The sequence below is a fragment of the Prionailurus viverrinus genome, chromosome B3 (genome assembly GCF_022837055.1).
Source record: "Prionailurus viverrinus isolate Anna chromosome B3, UM_Priviv_1.0, whole genome shotgun sequence".
NCBI lineage: Eukaryota > Metazoa > Chordata > Mammalia > Carnivora > Felidae > Prionailurus > Prionailurus viverrinus.
The window spans coordinates 27,826,363-27,852,274 of NC_062566.1; the positions used below are offsets into that span (position 1 = coordinate 27,826,363).

Sequence of the window (25,912 nt, forward strand, 5' to 3'; positions counted from 1 at the left end):
ATTTGGGGACATGCTTACAATCAGGAAGGTCCTAGGAAATCTTCGTTTTTTTTTGTTTTTTTTTTTTTTGGTATTCCATTTGTAACCCTGGGATTCCAGTCAGGGGACAGCTCCTGCTGGAGACTTGTATCAGTAGCTCCTTCAGCTTTCTGACTAGCTCCCCACCCTCCTGTCCTGTCACGTCGTCAGCAAATGAATCGGCCAGCCAGAGATTACCCCCACTTGTCCATCACTGACTAGATGAGAAGGGTGTGTGCCCAAGTTCAGTGGAGGCGGGCCTTGGGTGATGGTGGGGTTGCCAACTCTGGTGTGACTGTTCTGGGCCTGTGCTTGTGCACTGTGGTCCTGTGCCTTGCCCCACAGAGTTGTCCTTGTCCCCGTGGCTGACCAGCAGGACTGCAGCCCCAACCATGTGTGTCTGTGGAGAATTGCTAAGGGGGGTCTGCTGCTCCCTCAGAAGTCATGCAGCCCTGAAGACATGCTGGTGGCTTCAGCCTGTCTGGAAGGCCATGTTTGAGAACAGCAGCCTCTTCCCCTCTTTTTGTTTCTTCTCAGCACCTCCAAATCTCTGCCTGCACTAAGTAGAGGGGAGTATTCTAGGGAGGCTGGCAAAAAGATTTGTCGCTGACACTAACAACGCATGTAGGGAGCCCTGGCAGAACCCCTCCCGGTGTACATCCAGCAGTGAGCTAGACAGAGGAGTGAGGCGGACGCCAGCTGGAAGTCGATGGGCCTGTGTGAATAAATGAGCTGATTCCCTGCAACAGAAGTGTGCCCCCGGGATTTTTACATTCCTTCTCCTAGGTGCACAGAACTGCTGTTCTACGAGGTGAACTGCATTCTTGGGATTTTTCACATATGCATAATGCTTTTTTCTCTAGATTTTTCTCTTTCCTGCTACAAATTAGGACTCCCAAGCAAGGCAGAATACCTGTATTTAGGCCTGAGAGTAAAGGGAAGTTGTCTGTATTTCTAGCACAGCTCTTTAGAAGCAGTTATGCCTCAGTCCTGCAAAGGGCTTTTCATCCCCTCAGAATGCTTTTGCTTTGCTAAATATCACCTTGCTCAGCCTTCCCTTTGGAAAGGTGGAGAAGCAAAAAGTCAGGTAGGAAAGGGCAAAGATGGGCTTCCGGACCTGATTTTTTATTTTAAGATGATGAGGCTGGGTGCTGCTCTCTTGGCAGAGTGATATGTTGGCTTAGCTGGTCTCCATCAGAGGTTCCGGTCTTCCTCGTAGGAAGCCACTTTGTTTACCAGGTTGCTCTCCCAGCGTGTCTGGAAGACATTTGGGTTAGATTTGAGAAGTGGTTAGTATTGGTTCTGACAAGTGCAGACACCTGCCCGGGGAAGTGGCCATCTTAAAAGAGCTAGAGCTCCATGGCTACTGAACTCAAGTGGTGGCCAGTTGATCTTCTGAACAGCTTCCTGAAGGGAAGGTACTTCTTTTAAGCTAAATTATTATAGACAGTGGAAGAATCCTACATAAAAGACGTGGGTAAGTGCAAAGTAAAATCTCTTTGCTCTGATCTCCTGGAAGAAATGTGATGCAAGCAGCGTTTACTTTTTTTGTTCTTGAATTGGGGCAACAGACCTGGGATGCTGGAATTATTGCGGTGTTCGCCTCCTCTCTGCTCCCTTCCCGACAGCCAGCGCGGCCCAGGCTCCATTCTCCATCTCCACTTCCCTGCCTTGCTCTGGCATTTCCATCCCAGAGTTTTCTCCTTTGTTTGCCTCCTCTTCTCAAACCCCTCCCTGCTCCTATGCCCCTTTATTTCTTGTCCTCCTGGAATTAATCATTAAAGAAAAAAAAAAGTTGATTGTTCCTCAGTGAGTTTTCCTTATGCTGTGGCTTTTTTTCCAGCCAGTTTCCCCTCAACTCCCATGCATCCCTCATATGCTTTCTCCCCACCTACCCTGTCCCCAGGTCTACATATAGAGAGATGCAGGCACTCCTTTGTGGAATGAATGAAGAGGTACCTTGTATCTGATACGAATTGGGAGTTTTAGAGGTGATGGATTTTTATCAGCCAGCCATCTGTGGCTCTGTTGACTTATTTGTGCCACTGTGAAAATGGATTTTTTTAATATGCCTGACATGCTTTCTCTGCCAAAATAGGTACTTTTTATTATCAAGGTAGACCTAGGATTTATTTTTGACTTACTGAACTTTTTCTTATGTGAAAAAATTTCATATAAAACTCATAATACTCCTATTCGGGTAGTCTGTGAGTTCTTGGTAACTCAGCCCCTGACCAGAAAAGCACTAAGTGAACAGTTTAAAACTACACACCTGCACAAATTTGAACTTAGAGAGTTTACTCCAAGTACGCTTCACCAGAATGGCAAAGATTGCTTTAGATTTCTCACATAGAAAATGCTTAGGGTTAAGGGTTAGCTACTTCCAGTAGGGGGAGGGGGAAAAAAGGCCTCTGTGTCTTAGTCTACTGGCATCTACTCAGAACATTTTTAAGCAAAACTCACACTAAGTCCCTTTTAGCCCCTGCTGTGGTCTCTTTGAGGATCGGTGCCCAGTAGATTGGTTGTCTTCTAGATAGATGGTCTGCATCTCACCTTTTACCTTCAGTGTTTTCAGGAACAGATGAGTCGTGGAGACAAACAAGGGCTTCGTTTTTTCAGCTTACTCATCACTTGACTACATTCTCTGAAAATATTACATGATAATTTTCTAAAAAGAGTGGGTCCAGCCAGCATCCCCCTAGCCTTCCATCCATCCTACAGCTCACATGCCTGGAGCAGACCTTCTGTGCTGGTTCTCTGCTGAGTGAAGCAGAGGGGTTGGTGTGTGCTTCCAAGTTCCCCCCTCCCCGCTCACCTGGGGAGATGAGGCGGGAACCTGCCTCATGGTTGGTGCCTTCAGTTCTACTGGACGTTTTAGTGACCGCAGGTGAAAACAGTAGGAGCTGATTTAAGAAAAGCAGGGGTGGCATCAAAAAGAGTTTTCTGTTTTCACGTTAGGGAGATAATTTTTATAAGCAGTTCAAAGGGACTCTTCTAAGTTACTGATGGAGATCTGAGGTTTTGGGGGGACCATTTTTAGTGGCTCTGATGCATTCGAACTCTTTTAGACACTCTACGATTAAGAGGTATTCTGACATCCGAAAAATCTATCAGTTGGGAATATGAAGCTTTACAACAGACCAGGAATGTTGGTAAAGAAATGTGATCTTTAAAATGACATGCAAAACACACCTTTCATTGTCTCTTAACTAGGGGTCCTCTGAGTCCGTTACCTTATGGAGAAAATACAATAGGACCAAATATGAAAGGAAACTGGAAGTAACTGTTAATCAGTCTCTGGTTTAATGCTAATCTGCTGAGATGAGGCAAAATGTAAGCAGGTTTAGAAACTATAAAAGCCCATCCTCCGTGAGATGAAGGCAGTGAACAAGGAGCTTTGACCAGACAGGCCCCTCTTGGTCATTCTGACTGGAAAGCCATCTTTTTGGAGGTGCTACCATGTCAGGTAACCCGTTCTTTAGCGGGCATCGCAGAGCACTCTTCCTGATGACACGGCCATGTGATCTAGGGGAGTGAGGGCCGGAGTACGTCTGTTGGGAAGACAGCAGTTCCACCAGGAACTTCACTCTCCTGAGGTGGATTCCAGAAGCATCTTGTTTCCCTTCTCCCCAGTCCTCTTCCTCTCATCTAGCCAGTGGTTGTGAGTAATGCCTAGGTGAAGAGAGGAGCCCTTGTTTAAGCAGCTATCTTTTGGCCTGAGGGTTTGGGGTATGTTGATATTTGTCGGTTACTATGACTTCTTTTTTTTCCCCCCTCAATTGCATCAAACCCTTAAAACATGGTGGTAAGTGAGCGATATGCATGCTTTTGGAGTTTGTTTAATCTCCGCTTCAGTCTATACGATGCACAGTTCATGATGTTAACACTTTTCTTCAAGTTTACTTCATTCACTTTCACAACTAATTTGGATTTCAGTTTGCTGTTCAATTCTCATTTACTTTTTGATTTTCGTACCTTTTTTTCTGTAGTGCTGTTCCTTCCCTCTCTCCTGGTTTCCCTGTTAGGGTCAGGTTGTTTATTGTCTGACCTGTAAAGGGAGAGTGGTGCTGCGGATAGTGGCTCAGTCCAGGACAGTAGGAGACACGAGGCTCTTTTCTCGATTCCTTGTAAATGTGCAGGTGGATGTGGGGAGAGAGATGAAGTGAGGCTTAGACACTAGCGTGAATAGCACCCGCTCCCACTTGCAGGCATGGCAGCTGCACCGGAGCCGCTGTTGCTAAAACCCCAACGTGCGGCCCTTTGCACGTTACCGGCTTGTCAGGCTGGAAGACGACCCCACTGGGCGGACAGCAGGGCGTAACCCCCCACCGAAAGAAAAGCTTGCGTGTAAAGTGCTCGGGTCGGTGCCGACAGCGTCATGCTTTGAGAAGAGTAGCTTGGCTATCGCGATGTCCCCCCTCCCCTGCTTTTTCTTTCCACATTGGGAGTAGGTTGGTGGTGGTCTTGTCAGTTATCTTTAGAATTTCGTGTTTTCCGGTACACAGCCAGAGCACTAAAACTATCCTAAGTTTGCTCCTGTGTCTTTTCCTTTAAGTCCCTGAAGTGCTTAGTTCCTAGCATGTAGCTGAGCTGGCTTGGCCTGGATGCTGAGAGCAGTCGGGTGTTGTGGTGAGGGTAGATTTAGGCCGGGCTCGTGTGTCTCAGTCCTGATATGTCTTCGTATATCTTCACTGCATACACAGCACACTGATGTCTCGGGTGTCCTCGACTCTTAGTTTGTTCTTTGTACCTGTTCAATAGTGTACTGTTAGCAGTAGAATCCTGTTGGACACTGGTGTGTCGCCAGCCTGTTGTTTGGCTGAGAAGTCATTGGTTTGTGGTTAGTTCGTTCGTTCGTTTTTTTTTTTAATCTTTTTTTGCTCCAGTCACTGTGTGTGCTGGCGGTGGCTTTGCCTCTCCGTTGCCTCGAAGGACCAGGTGGAGCAATGTCTCCCTGTGACAGACATTACTCCTGACGTGTGCGCCTGCAGATGCCTACACTGAGACTGTAATCTCCATAACTGCTTCATGTGCACCAAGCCCCCTTGTGGAATCCTGCTGAGAGTTTTTCTAGAAGCCTTCAGCTAAACCAAACTGTTCAGAATCATTTAATCTACCTGACTGGTATAAAACAGAAAAACTAAGAGCACTTGCTTGTTCCCTCCCCTTGTACATATATCCCTGCTTAAAGGGGACCAAGTTGCCCTTAGTTGAAACAGGAAAGAAAAACTTATAAATCAGAATAATGAAATACCAATTTAAGAAGGCTTCTAAACTCAGATGATGTAAGCTTTTTGGTTTAAAAAAAACAAAACAAAAACTATCTCATGGCTCATCTGGATTCGGGTTCTGGTTTTGGCCAGGGCTCGAGTTGAGCCTGTCTTTTCTGTCAGAAGTCTGAAGTATTTTCTAGAGGGATGTCACCACTATTCAGCTCTCCCTGATGTATCACAGAACGTCTTCTGGTTATGTATGCACTTGTGCTGGCATAGCCCAGCTGGGCTGACCCAGTATTAGGTTGAACTGTTGTGGCTTCCTCTCCCTCAATCTCATTCGCCAGACTAAAGACTCTCCTAAAGATTACAAAACAGCAAGAACACTGTCTTTTGGGGAAGTGAGGATGTGTGGCTAAATGTATAGAACACACACATCCGTCCACACTGCAGGATTGAGCCATGCATTCACCACAAGAAAACAAACAGCAGGATTTTACAACTGAAATGTTGGTTTGTGTTCTCATTTCTCTAAGAGTGAACCACTGGAACTTGGGGACAAGATGAGTATAATATCGCAGCCTGTCTGTCCGCTACAGTTGCAGTTTTTCATGACAAGCATTCCCAGTGTCAACTAAAACCATTGAAACAACATACCCGCCATTAAAAACTCGAATCTAGAAGTAATAACTCCATGAGTGTTTTGCACCTCCAGATGGAATGGCCTTGAATAAATGCTATGAATAGCCATGTTTGCCACTTGCCGTTTGCTCTTCTGTTAATTCTTAACGTAGAGTCTCACGATTTTCTCCTTTCTCCTCCTGTCTCTCGGATTATTAAAAAACGGAATACCTTACAGACGATGAACCAGCTGGGCCAATGTGAGTACTTTGTTGGACATTGATTCAGTAGTTTATTTTGTATTTGCAGTTTAATTGAATGGAGTGAGTAGCTAAGGTGGTGGGGAGCCAGCGGGTGGAAATGAGTGTTGTAGTGTAGACTCCCTAGCTACACAGACATGGAGCTGACAGCCATTTGATTCCCAGGACAGGCTGTGCAGTTTTGTTTTCCGTAACAACACAAGGTGGAACGCCATGCAGAAAAACCATTTAAAATTTTGCACGTCCTACATACTTGAATTGATAGTGTGGAGGAAATAACAAGTGTATCGGAGACTGCCAGTTTTGTGAACGTTAATTTCAAGCTGGACTGTAGCATGGAGAAGCTGTCTGGCTTCATTAACAATTGCGTGTAGCCAAGACAGATGGTACTGCAAATTTTCAGTCGGTCCAGGAGAAGCGGAGTCTCCTAGAGTTGGGGACTAAGGGGTGAGAGGCCCAAATTGGCCGAGTGCCAGAGGGCACACCACTGCCTGCCTGTGTGTGATTATCTTTTATCATTCGAGAAGAGACTGTGGTGTTCAGTAGAGAAGAAACCACTGTCCATACACCGTTAGAGTAATTAGATTATAGTTTGTAAATCGGATGGAAAGTTACCTGTATATTGTCTGCCTTGGGAGTCAAAAGGATTAACTGAAGGTGTGTGTGTATGCACGTTACACAAAGAATATTTTTATTGACTAATGTTGTGCAGTAAAATTTCTTACTATACCAGGGATGGTAGTAAGTGAAAGAATCCCTGTATTTCCATGTGTTATAATTTCAAGAGTTGCCACTGACTTTAACTCTTATAATGCAATTTTTCCTCCAAAGGAAAACCAACTCTACCAACAATCACAAAGATAAAAACTTGCGCCAGAGAAACACAAATTAAATACTGCTTATAATGTAAGTATGGCCTTCCTTAGAAATTTTAAAAATTATATGCAAACGAACGTTGCCTCTGTTGACCTTGTTGCACATTCTTTGGTAGTTGGTAGCATGTTGTAGGATCTTCTAGTTCATTTCAGAGCTGTTGATATGATGGAACAAGTTCTGTTTGCCCTCCGTCCAGTGCAGCAGCCGGAAAGGAACATTTTCAGCTGTGTTGTTCCACATATTTATATAAGTGCCGTTTCAGAATACATATGGTGTTTCAAAATGCATCCTTTGCACCACTATTTAACTGTATTTTTTAAAAAAAGGTAAAAATTGTCACCTTGGGTGGATTATTCCCAGAGGCCAGTTAATTCCACTTTGCTTGTGAGGGCAAGGCAAGAATGGTGGCCGGGCATAGCTGGGCCAGAGTGCCTTCCATGCCGGCACATGGAGATCAGAGTTTCACACCACATCCCTGCGCGTGCTGTCTGAACCAAAGCTTTGTTGTATGTAGGATTTGGTGTAGTCTTCAGGGACAGTGCATATTCCCTTTTAATTTCCAAATACTTTTTCTTCACAGATCTTTAGGTTCCTGAAACTGGTGGCAACATGATCTGCTAAATTTTCTGCTTGGACCTCTTTGGTTCTCTCCCCTTTTAAGTGAGCAGCACCACAAATGACTGTCTAAAGCATGCCTTATTTAGCCTTTCCTGTAAGGGTGATCTAGTCAGGTACATTTTAAACAATGCTTCAGTGTAGAAGGTGTAAACTATTTGGGGCTTGATGTGCTGTGAATGTTGCTTTTTTTCCCCCCTTTGTTAAAATATTTAAGTAGAAGTGAAAAGGTCCTCTGAGGATCGGATCATGCATGCGCCATTTTTTACTTAATGCAGCTGTTAAATTGGCAAAGCTCTAAAATGCACTGCTGCCATCTAGTGATAACATTTTTGTAAAGTACAGCAAAACCTACAGATATATACAGTATATAAATATATATATATATATATTTATATTTTTGGGGGTGGGAGAAATCCAAAATAAAATAAATGCTTGTTTCATTTTTTAGCTGCTGATATTCATTCCTTACTGTATGTTGTCAGATGAGGAGATTGTGCAGTTCTGGTACATAAAGATGAGTAATATAAACTGAAATCTATAATTTTAAGGGCTTAACCTATGACTTTGATAAAAAGCTGGAACACTCCACTGAATGGATATATTGAATTGCAGTATATATGTATGATTGCTTTTTAAGTGATTATTTTTTCTTCTGTTAAATCATGTAAATTCTTAAATCCTTTTGCACTGATGTGTTGAACCTTATTGTACATTCAATTAAGGCAAACTTTTATAATTTACCTTTTGTTTTCAATGACCTTGAAATGTTATAGCATGGTATTCTATGCAACTAGTTATCCTCTGGGGTTGACACTGTATTTTTCACATTGATTTAAAACAGTTGAGTGTAGATTTTCTCACCCGGCAGGGTTCTCATGCGGTGTGTAACCGTAGATGCATGTACTTGTGTTCTGTGTAAGTGTTGAAGTGCAATGATGTATAAAAAAGTGGATTCACTGTTTTTAAAAATAAAACATTGATAAAAGGTGCTTGGAATAATACTCTTTATTCTTGTATCTAATCTTAGGAGGAAGCACTTTTTCAGTGAACTTTTTCAAGTTCCTTAGTTCTGTATGTACGTGGAGTGTTAATTTCTCAATCCTGTCAGCTTTTTAAGTTCCTTTTCCACCTCTTCCACAAATGCGGGGAAATTCTGATCCATGAGGCACAAGCGTAGAAAGGGGCGTAAGTCTTCCGTGTCCCGCGCAGATTGTTCATAGACCGGGGACAGCTCCTCTGACACCAGGAGAGACTAGGGGGATTCCAGAAGAGTAGTTTATTAGTGATTATAGCCAAAAGCAATGGCTTGAAATAACAGAACACAGAAAAACTTTGCTTTTAGGAAATATCAGGGAAACACCAAAAATTAGTGTTTATTACCTTTACGGGGTTCCTATATATAATGCCTCTAACTACACATAGGAAGTGAGATAAACTTGTATCCTTAAGCATGTCAAATTAATGAAATGATTTACAAAGGTAAGGTCCTGCTTTAATGAAGAATACTGTGTTAACATTTTGTGGGTAAGAAAGTTGTCAATGAATGAAATGCACTAGCTTAGTTCATCTTTCTCACCTCCCAGATGAATGGGTGTGAGCCGTCACCTTGTGGAAGGCGGGTTCTGAATGTAATAGAGGTCACAAACTCACTGTCCAAAGGAGATAATTAGCTCACTCATGTCTCTTTCCAGTCCTGTCCACGAAGTTTGACAGGGAGAGGCATGTAACTATCACCAGAGAGAAGACAGGGACATTTCCATACCTCTCCACCTCCCGCCGAAAATTTCTTCATGCTGCCTACACTCTTATGTCAAACAACCCCTGGCAAGCAACCGCTGATCTGTTCTCCATTACTCTGTAGCTTTACCTTTTCCAGAATGTCATAAATGGAAGTTCTATAATGTCAAGCATTTTTTCACATGCTTATTTGCCACCTGTATGACTTCTTTGGTAACTTGCAGTGTTTTAAACCAGCTGAGGGGCGCCTGGGTGGCTCAGTCAGTTAAGTGTCCCAACTCTTGATTTCAGCTCAGGTCATGATCTCATGGTTTGTGGGATTAAAACCTGAGTCAGGCTCTGTGCTGACAGTCTGGAACCTGCTTGGAATTCTGTCTCTCCCTCTCTCTGCCCCTTCCCCTCCCCCGCTCAGTTGTCTCTCTCAAAATAAAAAAAAATAATAACCAGCTGAGTAAGTTGCCCAGATTTAGATATCAGAGTTCAAATGAAAGTCTGACTGTGCTTGGCAATTTGGAAGATACGGTGACAGCAGATCCACAGTCTACTGTGATACGATGGGCTCCAGCCCTGCTGTGTTACATCTGTGTTTGCTGCTTGACTCAGTTGTCATATTTACTCTTCACACTCCATCTACTAGGTAGGTGGTTTTATGCCCTTTCTATGAATGGCATGGTTTGGTGTGTTTTCGTGTGCACAATTGATATTTCTCTAGAAACTGTAATAGAAATTTAATAAATTCAAACTAGCCTCTCAGAAGAATGTGAAAGTAACATGGAGCCCTGTTCTCCAGTGAGAGCCACTGTTAGCAGGTCAGTGTATCTCTTTCCAGACCTATTTTGTGTGTTTGTGTTTCTATAAAAACTAAACCATCCATGCTGTTTTTAACCTTTTAAAAAACTTAATGTATTACAAACGTCTTTCCACGTCAACAGATAGGGATATATATCACTTTTGTTGACTGTATTTTTATCCCATTTGTGGTTATACCACACTTAAAACCACTTAGTATCCTACTAGTGCACATTTATGTTGTTGCCAGTTTTGTTACTATGAACAACACTGAAGAGCATCCTTATGTGTATGTTTGTGTAGCTGAAATGGAATTCTAGGTAATAAGATACAACATTAAATTGGTTCCTAAAATGTTTTATGCACTTATGTTCATGCAACAACTTGTCCAGAAGGTTAGAGCAAATGAGAAACCTATCTGAGCCGCCCGCCTGGTGCATGGTTCGTACGTGGTTCTCCACTATGTAAATACGCTGGGCTACGGTCCGCCTTCTGCCGCATCTGATCTTTCCTGAATAACGATATCATACCCTGCCTTGTTTCCATGTTTTCCTCAGCCACTCATTCAATTAACCTCTAACCACAATGCAGATATGAGGCTACAAACTGGGGCACTGTGGAGTTTGTCCTGCTGCTGGACAAAGAGGCTTTTAATTTTTTTGTTGTTGTGGTTGCTAAGTTATTAAAAGAAATAGATGTGAATTCTTATTTAATCGTCTTAAATTTTTAATTGTAGGACTATTTATTTTGAGTGGTAAGCCAGATGGAGGAAACACCCATATTTTCCGTTTTATACTACTGTTAGCACAGTTCAATAAATACATTAAAAAGAAAACTCATCCTTAAATACTGATTTCCATGCAGAACTGTGTGGAAAGCACAAGCTGTTGGCCGGAGAGCTGCTGTCGAGCGCAGCAGGGAACACAGTGAGGAGGAGACAGGCCTCCAGGAGCTCCCAGCAGAGCAGGGCATCAAGCAACCCTGAATTTGAATGAATAGGTTATGTGGGATGCTTTGGTAACAGCAAGCTGCAAGGGGAGGGGAATGTCTGAAAGCAAGCCTGTGGGAACAAGGCTGAATCCTCCCAGGTTTCCGGACATCCTCAGCTCTTAGCACTGGAAATTTGCTGCTACAGAGACCATCACTGAGCTGGCTCCAAATTCATATTGATACCTGTCTTAGGATAGTTCTCAATCTCATTTTGGAAATTAAATGGAAGTTCTTCCCTTTATTTCTCTTTGGGAGCGTGGCAATTAAATTCTTTATGTCACACGTTGAAAAGCTAACAGCGCCCCCACCCCCTCCTCGGAGGGCAGCTCTTCAGTGGCGCCACCGCACCTGACGGCACAGGTAGGCGGAAGCGGCCCCGTCTGTCTCTACTGTCCTCTCTCTGCTGGCACTTCACGTCACTATTCCACAGAGGGGTGAACGGAAGGATACAAATTCCTCAGGATCACTTTTTTTCGTGACCAAGGAAGACAACAGGGAAATAGGCCCTACCTGAGCCAACCAACTCACTGAGGTCCTTCCTCCTGAAGTCCCTGTGCCGGCCGGTCCATGCTGCTGCTGCTTCTCTGGCTTCTGGTGTGACTGCAATTAGGAGACGAGCTGAACGTAATCAGAAATGCCACTGGCCATCATAGGACTGGCAACACACGTACTTGTGTGAAAAGAAAATACCAGTGTCAGTAAAGGCATAAAGTCATTGTCAGTGGACTCTGTCCTGGTTTAAGCTGGGCTGTCCCTCGATTTACTACAGGAGGGGGTTATGGACAGAGTTTCTGTCTGAGGTTCCTGCCCTGCGCCTGGTGTTCCTCGGTGTCTCACCGGCTGTCCAACCCCATCATGTCCTCCTGTCTTCAGAGGCCCAGCCCAGGACCATGTGCTGGTGCTGGAGGGCAGTGGACACTGTCCAGATTCTGATAATGATTTTGTTTTTAAAGTTTATTTATTTTGAGAGAGCAGGAGAGAGCACGTGGGGGAGGGGCAGAGAGAAAAAATCCCAAGCAGGCTCCGTGCTGACAGCACGGAGCCCGATGTGGGGCTCGAACTCACAAACTGCCAAGATCATGACCTGAGCTGAAACCAAGAATTGGGACGCTCAACCAACTGAGCTCAACCAACTAGGCGCCCCTGATTTGTTACTTTCTGAGAGTTACAACTCAAGTAATACATGGTCACGACAGAAAAGCAAAGCAGGGGAAGAAATAAACCCTATGATTTCAAGATAACCATATGCTTTTAATAAAACTTAAAAAAAAAATCTCATTTTAGACATTCCAAGGGAATGAGTTCTTCTGTTAGTAAAATACCGAGATATCTTCATTCAACAGTGTTAGTGCCTACCACGGAAAGAGCCACGGAGAACAAGGTAGTGGTCCAGCCCTCAAGAACCCACAGCCAAGTGAGAACCTAACAAGTAGAACAGTGATTAGCATGCAACCTAAGAGGTGCTAGAATGAAGGCAGGTATAAGACTTCAAGCTTACAGTGGAGGGGGTGAGCCATAGTAGGTGGTACACTAAGCATGAAGTGTAGGAATGCTTCAGAATCTATTTCAAAAGAATCTACAATGTGAGGGGGTTTTCTTGGATAGAGCGCAGGCAAAAGCACAGTGTAGGAGGTGGCCTGGAGGCCTAAAAGGCCTCCGAAGGCCGCCTCTACTTAAGAGCACAGTTTCCGAAACCCCACCACCCCTCCTTCCTAGCCACGTGTCTGCAGCTCTGGCTAGGTTTTGGATACCTGGGGCTATTGCACACAGGTGCGCCCGTCCCACATACAAGCTGGTGGCATAGAGAGAGAAACCAGGCTCTCCCTAGAAGATGCCTCTAACAGCATCACGTCACGGCTGGCAGAAGTCAGAGTGTCCAAATTTTGTCTCCTCTTACGTGAAGCTGACTATTGCTAGTAGTGGGTATTAACAGAAAAGTAATAGGTATTAACACTAGGTACTAACAGAAAAGCAGATCTGGAAGCATCAAAAACGGGAGGGAGACAGGAAGGAAAGAACAAAAAGAAAACTAGTCAGGAATACTAAAAATGAGCAAAAACATAAGGGACTCTAGTGAATCAGGAGTCCTTAGGCAAACCCCCTTTCTCTGTCCAGTTTCCTCATCTGTAAAAATAAAAGACTCCAGTGCCTGGCATTTCTTCTAGCTCTGACTTTTGATGCTTTCCTAGAGTACCAGTTCACGTCACACATGTTCTTCAAACACGGGGCAGACAACAACCCAACATCATGTTGCACGCTTGGCTACGCTGGAGAGTAGCCAAGTGTGATGGAACCACCTGAGGTGAGTAGGCGGCTCCGGGATCAGACCGTCCTCCACCCAAGTGCACAGACAAGGGAGGTGCTGTGCACACAGTAACTGGAGCCTCCTGGCTGCTTTCTTCTTTTGGACTTCTTGTATCAACAACAGACAGTTCAGCTGGGAACTGCCATTCGCCCTCCTGTCTTTCCTTTCCCCCTTCTTCGGGGTGGGCTGGGCTGCCTTAGAAGCCCTCAGGTTGAGAAGCCTTGGTTAGGCCACAGTTGGTAAAATTACAAGGCTGAGGAAGAATAAAAACCAAATGTTCTGGGAAATGACTGAAGAACGTGAAATGAAAAGACAGGAAATTATCTCTACCTGCAAAGAAGAGAACTATTTCAGATAAGAAGGTATATATAAGGCATTGGGGAAATGACACCTGAGTCCAGGAGGGCAGCAAGAGGACTAGAACTTGGCTACAGCTTGCAACTCTCAAGATGGATTCTGAGAAAGGGAATGTGATACCAAATTTGCACAGGAGCAGCTACGACAAACCTGGGAAATGTTTTGCCATTAGGAAACTAGAATGTTCTAGGCAGTATTTCACAATGTCTACACTCTGGCAAATTAACCTAGTGGCTTTACCTTGTCTTCTGCTCTGCAGCTGTAGACGTTCCATCTTACGGTCCCCTTGCCTTGGGAGTTCTGACCCTTGCTTACTGACCAGCGCGCTAACGTGTTCACTTGCAAGGGAACACAGATCTGGGAGGGTAACGGTACTGGCAATAATAGTAATAATGAATAATGTTATTTAGATGTTTGCCAGGCATTGTACTATGTCTGTATATACAGCATTTCCGTCTTGCCATGTTACAGATGAGGTGCAGGGGCTCACGAAATCACGCGGCCACTAGCAGGGCCAGGATTCAAACCTAGATCCGTTTTGATTCTGAAGCCTGTGGTCTTTGCACAGCATTGCATAACCCCCAACTGCAGATCATCAAAGTCCCTGAATACAGCATCGAGGAAAGATGTGAAACATTTCTAGCCACTCTGGGGATATTTCTACCTGGGTATTGGGGGCCAGCCTTTGAAATCAGAGCTAGAACTTCCATTTGTTGCTGTAGCTCAGAACCCTCAGTCTGCATCTGCTCCTACATGCTACAGCCTCAATTTATCTTCTTATATTTAGATAAGTGTGTAGCCTGGTTAGGCTCCAGCCTGGCGTGTCTTCATTGCCTTTATAAGGCATTCCAGACGTACTTCCCAAATTCTAGCACCCTATTCGGTTCCTGTCCCACTCCACGCACTGGGTACCGTAATCTGAATCTAATAACGATCGATGAAACCTACAAAAGAAGACATTCTACTTAGGGGGCAAAGGATCATAAACTAATAGAGTACCTTGTAATAAACCACTCCATCCCATTTGCAGGGAAGGGATTCTTAATATAGCAGGAGCTGATGTGGCAAAATGAAACCAGATCCAGGGTTTGTAAGAAATGGAGCTTTAGCATGAAGAAATCGTCACAAAGATCAGACAAACAAATGGAGGGAAAGAATTCTAGAAATCTTATTTGGCAAACTGAACACATTCAAGAGGAAATCATACAGCACTTGTTGAAAGAAAAAGACCTTATGATAAATAATGTAAATTTATCTTCCCCCTAGATAAATTATGAACCACAAGAAACTTGGTGATAAAACAGCAACAATGAATGGTCTTGCTCCATTGAGTTTAAGGGCCCTTATAGGATGAAAGGCTAGAAAGCCAGGTTTGGAAAATCATTTCTCAAAGTAGAAAATAAAAAACCCAACTTGAAACTAGAATTTCATCTCAAAAGCAGAGGCAAATGCCTATGCTAACAGCATTTGGGATTAGGCCAAAGAAGCATGAGAATATGTACTTCCTGGAGAAATTCTGTAACAGTGCTTCTCAAACTTAGGATCACAAGCTCCTTCTATGATCTGACAAACTATTGAGGCCCTCGGACAGCGGCTTTTTAGGCTATATCTAATATTTACATGTTAAAAGTGAAAGCAAAAATTAAAAATATTCATTTAAAAGTGAACCCAATATATGTTATTTAAAATGTTTATGAAAAGTAACTCTATTTCCTAAAATAAAGATGTCATGATTTTGCAAATCTCTGGAATGTCTAGCTTAATGGAAGACGGCTTGACTCTCCTATCTACTGCATTCAGTCTGTTGCTTTGGATGAGGTACATGAAGAAAATCTGGCTTCACATAGATACATAGATGGAAAAGGCAGAAGTATCTTACAGTAGCCTTTTCGGATAATTGTGGATAGATATTCTTTGATAGAACACCAAAACTCAACAATTCACTGGTTTTTAAAAGTTAGCTGTATACATGGAATCTGAAATCATAGCAATTAACTTGTTACACTCTGTTATATTAAAACCACTGGTCTGTTTTGCACTTTGAATGGATCTTTTATCCGTGCATGATTTTGTAGCATCATTGGATTGGTCATTTGGAAAATACTGATTGGCTGGACTATACAGATCTTCCAAAATGTTGAAACATCTTGTCACGTAATTGTATCCAAAGAAAAACACTCATGTTCGTTAAAAGCACTATCAGAATAGTCAGAATTCTGAGTTAGGGAGCTGTGGAGGTCAAGTGGCAGATACATACACGTTTTCCAAGAGTCCAATTTTTCCTTGAAAAGCTTACTTCATCATTGTCGATAAATACTATTAGTTGTTTTCCTGAAATGATAGGCTCCCTTCATTTGAGAAAGTGTCCACTGAATGCCCAAGTATGAATAACCCTAGTCTATCTTGTTCTTTCAAGTACTAACGGTGTTCCGTGAAGAAGGCCGGTTCAGTGCCCAGCACAGGCCCTCAGGCACTTCCCTTCCAAACAGCCACCGTGCCTCCCAGGGCACAGCAGCTCTGCCTGTGTTCTTACTGCGAGTGATTGGTGAAGACTGATCACCACCTGCACAGTTTGAGGCCACTACCTTGATGGGTACCAAGGTGACAGCAGCTTTGCTCACAATTCTTTTGTCAGATTAATGCAAATACTGACAAAGTGAAAAGGGCAAATAACATCTCAGTATTATAAAAATAATGGTGACTTTATGGACCCCTTGAGAAAGGTCTCAGGAAAGGGTCCACAGACCATACTTTGAGAACCACTGTCTATGACGACACCCAGAATGCAGCCGGGACACCTGGCTAATCTGATGTCTAGGATTATAGGTAGCTACAATGAGGATCAATCTTCAATCTAAACAAGTCAGTCAACATTATGGGGGCGCCTGGGTGGCTCAGTCAGGTGTCCAACTCTTGATTTCGACTCAGGTCATGATCTCATGGTTTGGGAGTTTGAGCCCCACATTGGGCTCACTGATGGCGTGAGGTCTGCTTGCAATCTTCTCTCTGCTGCTCATGTGCGCCCTCTCTCTCAAAATAAACAAACTTAAAGATATTTTTAAAAATACGTCACTCGGGGTGCCTGGGTGGCTCAGTCGGTTGAGCGTCCGACCTTGGCTCAGGTCGTGATCTCCCGGTTCAGGAGTTCGAGCCCCGCGTCAGGCTCTGTGCTGACAGCTCAGAGCCTGGAGCCTGTTTCAGATTCTGTGTCTCCCTCTCTCTCTGCCCTGTACCCACTTGTGCTCTGTCTCTCTCAAAAATGAATAAACATTAAAAAAAATTTTTTTTTCAAATATGTCACTCAACATTAGGTATCTTTTAACCTACAAACCGGATAGATTCAACACATTCCACTGTGATTTCGTCCCCATAAAGCAATACTTTGTTAGGTTTCTCATGCAGCCAACACACTGGCCTACTTACCTGGTGCTGCGGTGGGATGTGCTGTGCACCATCCTTCCCTTGGCTTTCACCTGCCCCCAGCAGGCCAGCACTTGGCCTGAGTTCCTGGCTGACTCTGTCAGGCTCCTGGACGGTCACATACTGGGCCAGCTTCTGCACGCAGCTGCAGCAGCTTTCCAGCGCCTGCTCCTTGGACCCTCCACTAAACTGCACCCGGAACATGCGGCTCTTGTTCTGTTGGACAGATGCAAAGTTCCCCCTAGAAGCCCTCACTTTTATTTACTGTGGGCACCTCTAGTGAGTGCTTCCCTTTGCGGGGAGCGGTAACTCTAGATTGTTAATGTGGATAGAGAAAAGGCAGTAATTTCTTTTCTTCCCCCTTTGGGGAGCTGCTCATACTAAATTTGTTTCCTTCAGGGAATTGACATCAGCAAAAATGGAAAAGCCCGTATCATACAGACCAGGAAAGTCACTACTGACTACAGTAAAATACCGGTGTTTTGTCTCACTCTGGAATAAAGATTTCATAGCTTCTAATTCCTTAGGTGAAAAATCAGTGCTAGCTCAACAAAATTTTTCTAAACCTAAGTATATAAAAGAGCAAACTGGGTACATGGTACTCTAAACAAACCAGCGAAGTTGACAAACGAGACTGGGGAACAGGGGACAGGCAGATGCTAAGAGCTAACGAAGCTCCTATTAGCAATCTGTAGTGCCCTTTATTCTTAAAGAAGCCAGACTACCACACAAATTGCCTTTTGCCTTTAATTTACTGTATGAGTTCCATCCCTTGGCAAATCAGCAAATGTGGGAGAGATGCAGTTAGAATTGTAAAAAATTTGGCAACTACATCAAACTTACTGGCTTGTAAGTTTAAAACTAGAACTAAACTGTAACAGTAACAATGATAAATCCAGTATTTTAGTAGCAATAGTTTCCTGTTTTTCTAGTCTAATATTCCATCTAGTTTAGAGGAGTCGATATATACCAAACAGATGGTATGTATCGTGTGCCTTTGTTCAGTTTCTTCTGTAAAGAAATCCAGATGCTAACTCAGCACAGTGACATTTATTAAACACATAAATCACTCTGCTAACAGGAAAATGTTTCTAGCTAGAGTTCACAAAATCCTGTAAGTTCCCACAGGTAAAAATTCCTTGGTTTGCCTAGTTCCAATTTGCACTATTTACATTTTTAGATAAAGCCATTAGGCAAAGCCACATATTTAAGTTAGAGAAAACTCTGAGCATGGCTAAGTGATGGATGGTAAGGTGTCATGTTTAGAAGAACAGACCCTGCCCCCCTCCTTACTGCCACTGTTGGGTGATCTTATCTTTTAATTCGTTTCGTCTTTTTCCTAAGTATAAAATAATCCATTATCATCCCCTACAACAATGAATATATATAATGTATAAAATATTAATATATTATATATATATATATATGGTAGACTATACTACTGTTTAGTAACCTGATTTTTTTATTTAATAAGAAGTATAAAATAGAAGTATAGTTCATTGCTCTCAATGGCTGAAGGGTATTCCTTTATTTAACTGGCCCCTACCAACATTTATCTATAGCCTTTTTCCTATTGTAAGCCACAAAGCTTTGGTAGGCATTCTTATACATACATCTGTGCATAAATGCCTAAAAGCAGATTTGCCTGGTCAAAAGGTCTTGGGTATTTTGGTAGTGCCAAACTGCCGTGGGCGGGATAGTATCAATTTACTCCCACTGAGAGTCTCTCCAACACTGGAGATTCTTATTCTTTTAAATTAAAAAAAAATTTTTTAAGTTTATTTTTGAGAGAGAGCACCGGCAAATGTGCACACATGCATGGAGCAGGGGCAGAGAGAGGGAGACAGAGGTTCCAAAGCAGGCTCCCCCTGACAGCACAGAGCCCAATGTGGGGCTCAAACTCATGAACCAGGAGATCATGACCTGAGCTGAAGTTGGACACTTAACCAACTGAGCCATCCCAGGAGCCCCTCTTTTAAATGTTTTTAAATCTACTAGGGTAACATAGATTTTTATTGCAGAATTTCATTTCTTTGATTACAAATAAGGTTGAATATTTTTCTTCTGCATATTGGTCATTTGTATCTCTTCTGTATTGCCTATTCATTTCCTTAGCCATTTTGCTCTTGGATGAATAAATCCCCAGACTCTCAAGAGTAACTGAAAGCTGATTTTTCCCTGAGGAAGGGAAAAGAACTGATAAGACAACTATACGTTTCATTTTTGGTAACTCTATGCATCGTTTTTTATAAAACTGACCTGATTTCCTGTTTACAATTAATTAGCTGTTTCCAATTTACTTACACTACTTTAAACTCTATATGAAGACATCTATATGAAATACCTTTTTTAGGGGCGCCTCGGTGGCTCAGTTGGTTGAGTATCTGACTTCAGCTCAGGTCATGATCTGACGGTTCATGGGTTCAAGCCCCACATCGGGCTCTGTGCTGACAGCTCAGAGCCTGGAGCGTGCTTTGGATTCTGTGTCTCCCTCTTTCTCTGCCCCCTCCCCTGCTTGTGCTCTGTCTCTCTCTCAAAAATAAATAAACATTAAACAAATTTTTAAAAAAGTAATTAAAAAAGAAATACCTTTTTTATATGAAATACCTTTATATTAGATATTTCCATGCTGATTTTGTAATTAACCTTTTGAAAAGTAATCACATCAAAAATTGTACCTCTCAGCTGGATGAAAAGCTGTATACAGAAACAGATGAGTATTAAGTGTATTGTCAGGGCAAAAATCTCAGACCAATCATGTAAGCCTAGAGGTGTCTGTATGTGAATGTGCATAAGAAGGAGTCTGGACAGTTAGGGTTTCTTTAGAATGTAGTTCCCAGAATGACAGGGTAGGCTATATGTTCAGTAGCCTAACTGAAGCCTGGCTCCGTGTTTGCTTCTGTAAAATTCTCAGGTACAATTTGAGCTTTATCATCTGAAGCCAGAAATATCACCTCAATGCATGTGGACCCAAGATAAAACTAAGGTACATCAAGAAAAATGTGACAGTGAGTTACATCACCATCCCACATCCTCAGTGCCGTGGGGCACAATGGAAAACTGTCACTGGGTTAACAAAAAGGACTCCTAGGTTGAAAATCTTAATCAGATTTATTCTTATGCCATAATTAAGTGAGAAAGGGCTTCTTGTGGTGAAATGAAAAGTTTTCAAGTATGTATCAACAGCCATGAACTGGCCTAAATATAGTCTATCGTCTAAGGAGATTAACTCAAAATTACTGTATTTTAGGTGATGGCGTAATGTTAGATTGTTCTCTCCTATTTTAGAACACTTAATTTCAAGTTATTACAACAAACAGAAAATTCCCTTCACACAGACGCCTTGAGGAAACAAAAGTTAAGGATAAGGGCTTGCGCCTCTCTTGACACTTCTCTTCATGTACTCACATGAAAGTCAGGCTCCAGCTTCTGGAAGGCATTGGCCCAGTAAATTCTGACTCTTGGGCATGAACAGCATCTCCTTTTGGAGATTCTTAAGCCTCAGGCTCTACAGCTGGTATTATATGGTGCCAGCATACGTGGAAGACAGGCACCTGGTTAACACCACGTGGGAGGAGAACCACAGAGATACAAGTCCTCACCAGCTTGCCGGGTTTTCCTGCTGGTTTTAGATTCAATGCTCAGATCTATATAGTCTCCCATCACTAGGACCCCAACCAAAGCAGTTTTCCCCACCACTGGTAGAGAATTCCTCCACCATAGAAAAGGAGGGAGAGGGGAGTATAGAAAAAGGACTTAATGAGAGAAGGGGCTTCAACACTTTTCTTTGATCCTTTACTCTGAAACCAAGAGGCATTACTCAAAGCCTAGGCTAGACAAAATCATGAGAACATTCTTCAGTGAGTTATTGGGGGCAAAGAGGAGAGTGGTTTATGTTTATTCCTTTAAACCAAAGTCCCTTTAGGTAGGTAATTACATGTTGACCCTTTGCCGGTTGGCCTGGACCATTTTGATCAGAATTACTAACAAAAAAAAAGGAAGCCCAACTTACAAGTAGGCAGAACTTATATAATCTACTTACTTCAGCCAGAGGGAAAAGAAGTAACTTTTATTATCCACAGAATTTAAGCTATACTAAATTGCTGATAACAGAATAAAAATTTTATTTCAAAATACTTCTTCCATTTATCAACTTAAACACTGGTGTTTGTTACATAATACTTGGTTAATTAAAAGTTATCCAAGGCAAGGAACACCAAAGATATCCTTTTCCAGGTAGGGCAAAAATAAGAATCTGTTGGTTCAATATTAATATATCAAGTCAATACATCATAGAAAGGAAAAAGAAAGACAAGATCTTGGTAAGGTGTCAAAAAGCTTTTGATAAAATTTAATATGTAATCCTGAGAAAAGTATTGATAGATAAACTATAACTGAAAGAATATTTCCCTTAAATGGTAAAGAATATCCATCCAGTCAACAGCTAGAAATGTTCTTTTTTTTTTTTTTAATTTTTTTTTTTTAACGTTTATTTATTTTTGAGACAGAGAGAGACACAGCATGAACGGGGGAGGGGCAGAGAGAGAGGGAAACACAGAATCGGAAGCAGGCTCCAGGCTCTGAGCCATCAGCCCAGAGCCCGACGCGGGGCTCGAACCCGCGGACCGCGAGATCGTGACCTGAGCCGAAGTCGGACGCTTAACCGACTGAGCCACCCAGGCGCCCCTAGAAATGTTCTTAACATCTAAACACTTCTTCCCATTCAGATCAGGAAGATGTCAAAGATGACACTATAACCATAAAATTAATGTTCTGAAGGGTCTAGATAATTCAGTAAGGTGAGAAAAGTAATAAATATAAACTACTGGAAATAACTATAATTGTCATTGTAGATTATAAAATCACTTTCCTAGAAATTAAAACAATTAACAAATTATCAGTTAATAAAAGTTTAGTAAGGAAGCTAAATTTCAATTCAGAAAAAATCTAATAATAAGCAGCTAGAAATAACTTTGGGGTAAAGAATATCATTCCCAGTAACAGTTGGCACAACTATGTAGCAATATTTCTAAAAACTACATATATGGCATATATACAAATACATATAACTACACAAATTACATAAACATATTTCTACATAGCATGTAATCTATACATGTATATAACATGTAATCTCTATACATATTCTGTCTAAATACTTTGAAGAGGAAAGTAAGTCAAAACTAGCCAGTAAGTGATTCAAAGAAGAAATATAGATGGCTAACAAAGACACAAAAAATGTTCATTCTCATTTGTTATCAAAGAAATGCAAATTAAAGGAAGATGTTCATTTTTGCCAATCAGATTGGAAGCTAGCTTTTTAAAAAGTTATTTTTAATATTTTTAATGTTTATTTATTTTAGAGAAAGCAGAAGTGTGCATGAGCAGGGGAGGGGCAGAGAGAGAGGGAGACAGAGAATCTCAAGCGGGCTCCATGCTGTCAGCACAGAGCCTGATGTGGGGCTTGGACTCAAGAACTGTGAAATCATGACCTGAGCCAAAATCAAGAGTCAGACGTTTAACCGAGCCACCCAGACGCCCCAATAGTTATTTACTTTGGGGAGAGAGAGTGTGTGAGTGGGCGGGTGTGGAGTGAGTAGGGAAGAGCAGAGAGAGAAGGAGAGAGAATCCCAAGCAGGCTCCACGCTCTCAGCATGGAGTCTGACATAGGGCTTGATCTCATGAACCATGAGATCATGAACTGTGCCAAAATTTAAATGATACGCCCTATTAGAATTTGGATAAATGAGCATTCTCACATACCACTAGTTCTGTAGAAACAGAAACAACCTACAGAGAGGGCAAATGTACAAGATAAATATATATTCTAGGCTTCTGTCTCAAGAGCCCTGCAAATAAATCCTTATGAAAATCAAAACATTTTTATAATAGTGGAAACGTGGGGATTAGTTAACTGAATTATGTTGCATCCAAACAATAAAATGCTAGGTAGCCACAAACAATCACATTTTCAAAGACTAAGAAATGACTTGGTATAATATTCCTGACATAATGTTACATGACAAGAGGGCAGGATACAAAGTACTCTGTATACTACAATCCCAAGTTTATAAATTATCTATACAGCAGACACAGGGTTCATTGCCATGAGCTGATACATACAAGAGGCTGGAAAAGCCAAGCACTCATTTTGCTAATATTAGCAGATTGGAATTGGCCACATTACATTGTCTGGTCCATGAGACATAAGTAGGCATATTCTAGGGGTTGTGCAAGGTGGAAGCCTCATAGAAAGTTTATGCTTTCCTTATGAAAGGGACAGATGAAGCTGGTTTTCCCTCAATAGACATTCAATAGAGCTATAGCAACCACTTTGCAAATGTGAGGGAGAGGCCAAGGAATTGCTAAGATGTTGACCTTGGCACTGTGAAATTGCTGAGCCAAAGCTACCACCTCCCTATTTCTGTTATTTAGTGAAAAAAAAATACACCCCTAATTTTGGGGGCCACTATGTCTGGATTTTTCTGTCATGTGCATCTGAATGCTATCTTGACATAATATACCTGCCACATAGCAACTTTAAAATGTTAATAATGATTATTTTTCAGTGGTCAAAATTATGGTTGGTTTTTATTTTACCCTTTATAGTTAAAAATTGTAATAGTATATATCAGGAAAAAATTAGAACTCACATATCAGACATATGGCACGGTGTAACTTTTAGAAAGACATATACAGTTGACTCTTGCAATGTGGGAGTGAGGAGTGCTGAAATTCCGAGTAGAACTTGTGACACCCCCAGAACTTAGCTACTAATAGCCTACTATTAACAGGAAGCTTACTGATAACATAAACAGTCAATTAACACATTTTATATGTTACATGTGTATATACTGTATTCTTAGAATGAAGTAAGCTAGAGAAAAGAAACTGTTAAGAAAATCATAAGGAAAATACACTTATTTATCAGAAAAAAAAAAATCCACAAGTTCAAACCTGCGAGTTCAAACTCATGTTGTTCTGGCATGACAGTCCCAGGCTGGGAGTCAGAAGATAAGTCGGTGGCCCAGTTCTCTGACAGCCAGTTACAACCTTGACTGTTGGCATAAGTTGAATTCTGTGCCCTCATACATAAATGAAAAGAGGGGCTCTTGAGTATGTGCTCCAGACCCCTTTGGCAATCTGGTGAAGCCAGTGAATTGCTTCTCAAAACAATGTGTATGTGTGTGTTTTAATAAAGTTTATTTATTTATTTTGAGAGAGCAGAGCCTGCCATTGCAGCCCAGTGTAGGGCTTGAACCCACAAAGTGTGAGATCAAGACCTGAGCCGAAACCAAGAGTCAGACACTCAACCGACTGAGCCACCCAGCTCTCCCCACCCCAGCACCCCCCTCGCCCCTGGTCAAAACAATGTTTTTAATCACATAAAATACATTGGATTATAAAGGAAACCAATTATACTGAAGTAGTTTACTACAATATTAAAACACTAATTTGTGAATTAACAATACATATGCTTAACACATGACTAAAAAGCTCTAGCAGAGGGACTAATCACCACCATAATTCTGAGGCAGTGATGAGCCTGACACTGAAGATACCTGTGATGCGGCATGAAAGTAGCTGATTTCTACTGGGGCAAAGGTCTAATACGACTGGGCTCTGATGCCTACATTCATAGCTGAAGGAAATGATACGTCTCAGTTAGGTGTCAGTGAATATCTACGCAGTTCATGGTCTCCTGAATTCTTTAAGGACCCTTTGGAGGGTCTGTGAACCCCAGGCTAAGACCCTTCTATTAGGTGCTCTATTAGATGCTCTTCCAACTCTCAGTCTATGAGCCCATGAAAAATTAGGAGCTTTCACCTAAATTTCAATATTATCTACTGGGTGAATGTTAACAGACTGTTTTTTTTTACAGTTATTTCTGAAAGAAAATAATCCAGGTGATATATTAGTCTGTATTGTATGTTTCTCTGATGAGGATCATTCTTTATGTTTAATGCAGCTAGGAAGCAAGTAAAAGGGAAATTTTTGAATATTGCAAAGGGAAAATGAAAAGACACAGTAAAGCATTCGAAAATAGTAAGACAAACAATGATGTACCCCACATCCTCGCAGTTTGTGCCTGGGGACTGGAGAATGGTTGCACGGCTCTGTCAGACAGGCGTCGACAGATCAATCAAAGCCCTGGCTCTTCAGAAACACCCTCTTCCTAACTAGGCTTCTGCCTCTCTACACACCTTGTTTCATGTTATGTTCCCAAGACAAACCTTTCTTAAACATACATATTCTTCCCAGGACCATTTCCCCTGCAAACAGAAGCTCCCGCACTCACTCCACCCCCACGCATAGTTAGAAGATGACAAGGGTACGATCATTTGCTTAAAAATAGTTGGCTACACAGTATCTTGCCTTTATCGTTGTTCCAAACAACAGACAATCCATGCGTCTCACAATCTTCAACCAGTTCTTGCTACCAATGAGTGAAAACCCTTCCTGAAACAAAATAATTAAGCACAATTAGCTGTAAGAAGCAAAAAGGGACATGGAGAATAGCTATGGTGCAGCTGCTTCCCATTGGAAAGTTGTAGACTGATTCTTAGATTAAGCAGAGTAGAAATGACTCAACATCACCCGTTGCCAAGGATGACCATTCCAGTAAGTCCTAAGGCTCTTCCTGCCTGATCAACAGTAACAGTCTCAGCTTTGCTTAAACTTTACATACTGAAAATCAATAAAATATT

The 25,912-nt window shown here is 42.1% G+C and overlaps 2 protein-coding genes across 3 annotated transcripts in view; one reads left to right on the forward strand and one right to left on the reverse strand.

The window, feature by feature from the left end:
- The window catches only part of NPTN (neuroplastin), a 74,876-nt gene extending 66,274 nt beyond the window's left edge, over nucleotides 1-8,602 (forward strand). The window contains exons 8-10 of the mRNA XM_047863008.1: nucleotides 6,091-6,112; nucleotides 6,944-7,018; nucleotides 7,569-8,602. Coding sequence (XP_047718964.1) covers nucleotides 6,091-6,112; nucleotides 6,944-7,004 — 83 coding nt within the window. The 3' untranslated portion in view covers nucleotides 7,005-7,018; nucleotides 7,569-8,602. The remainder of the gene's footprint in view (nucleotides 1-6,090; nucleotides 6,113-6,943; nucleotides 7,019-7,568) is intronic.
- A 91-nt stretch (nucleotides 8,603-8,693) lies between these two features.
- The window catches only part of REC114 (REC114 meiotic recombination protein), a 106,032-nt gene continuing 88,813 nt past the window's right edge, over nucleotides 8,694-25,912 (reverse strand). Inside the window, exons 3-6 of one of the 2 annotated variants that reach the window (XM_047863363.1) lie at nucleotides 25,581-25,664; nucleotides 17,208-17,420; nucleotides 11,633-11,722; nucleotides 8,694-8,858 (exon numbers count right to left, since the gene is read on the reverse strand). In XM_047863363.1, coding sequence (XP_047719319.1) covers nucleotides 8,694-8,858; nucleotides 11,633-11,722; nucleotides 17,208-17,420; nucleotides 25,581-25,664 — 552 coding nt within the window. The remainder of the gene's footprint in view (nucleotides 8,859-11,632; nucleotides 11,723-17,207; nucleotides 17,421-25,580; nucleotides 25,665-25,912) is intronic. The other variant, XM_047863364.1, reaches the window with a different exon arrangement.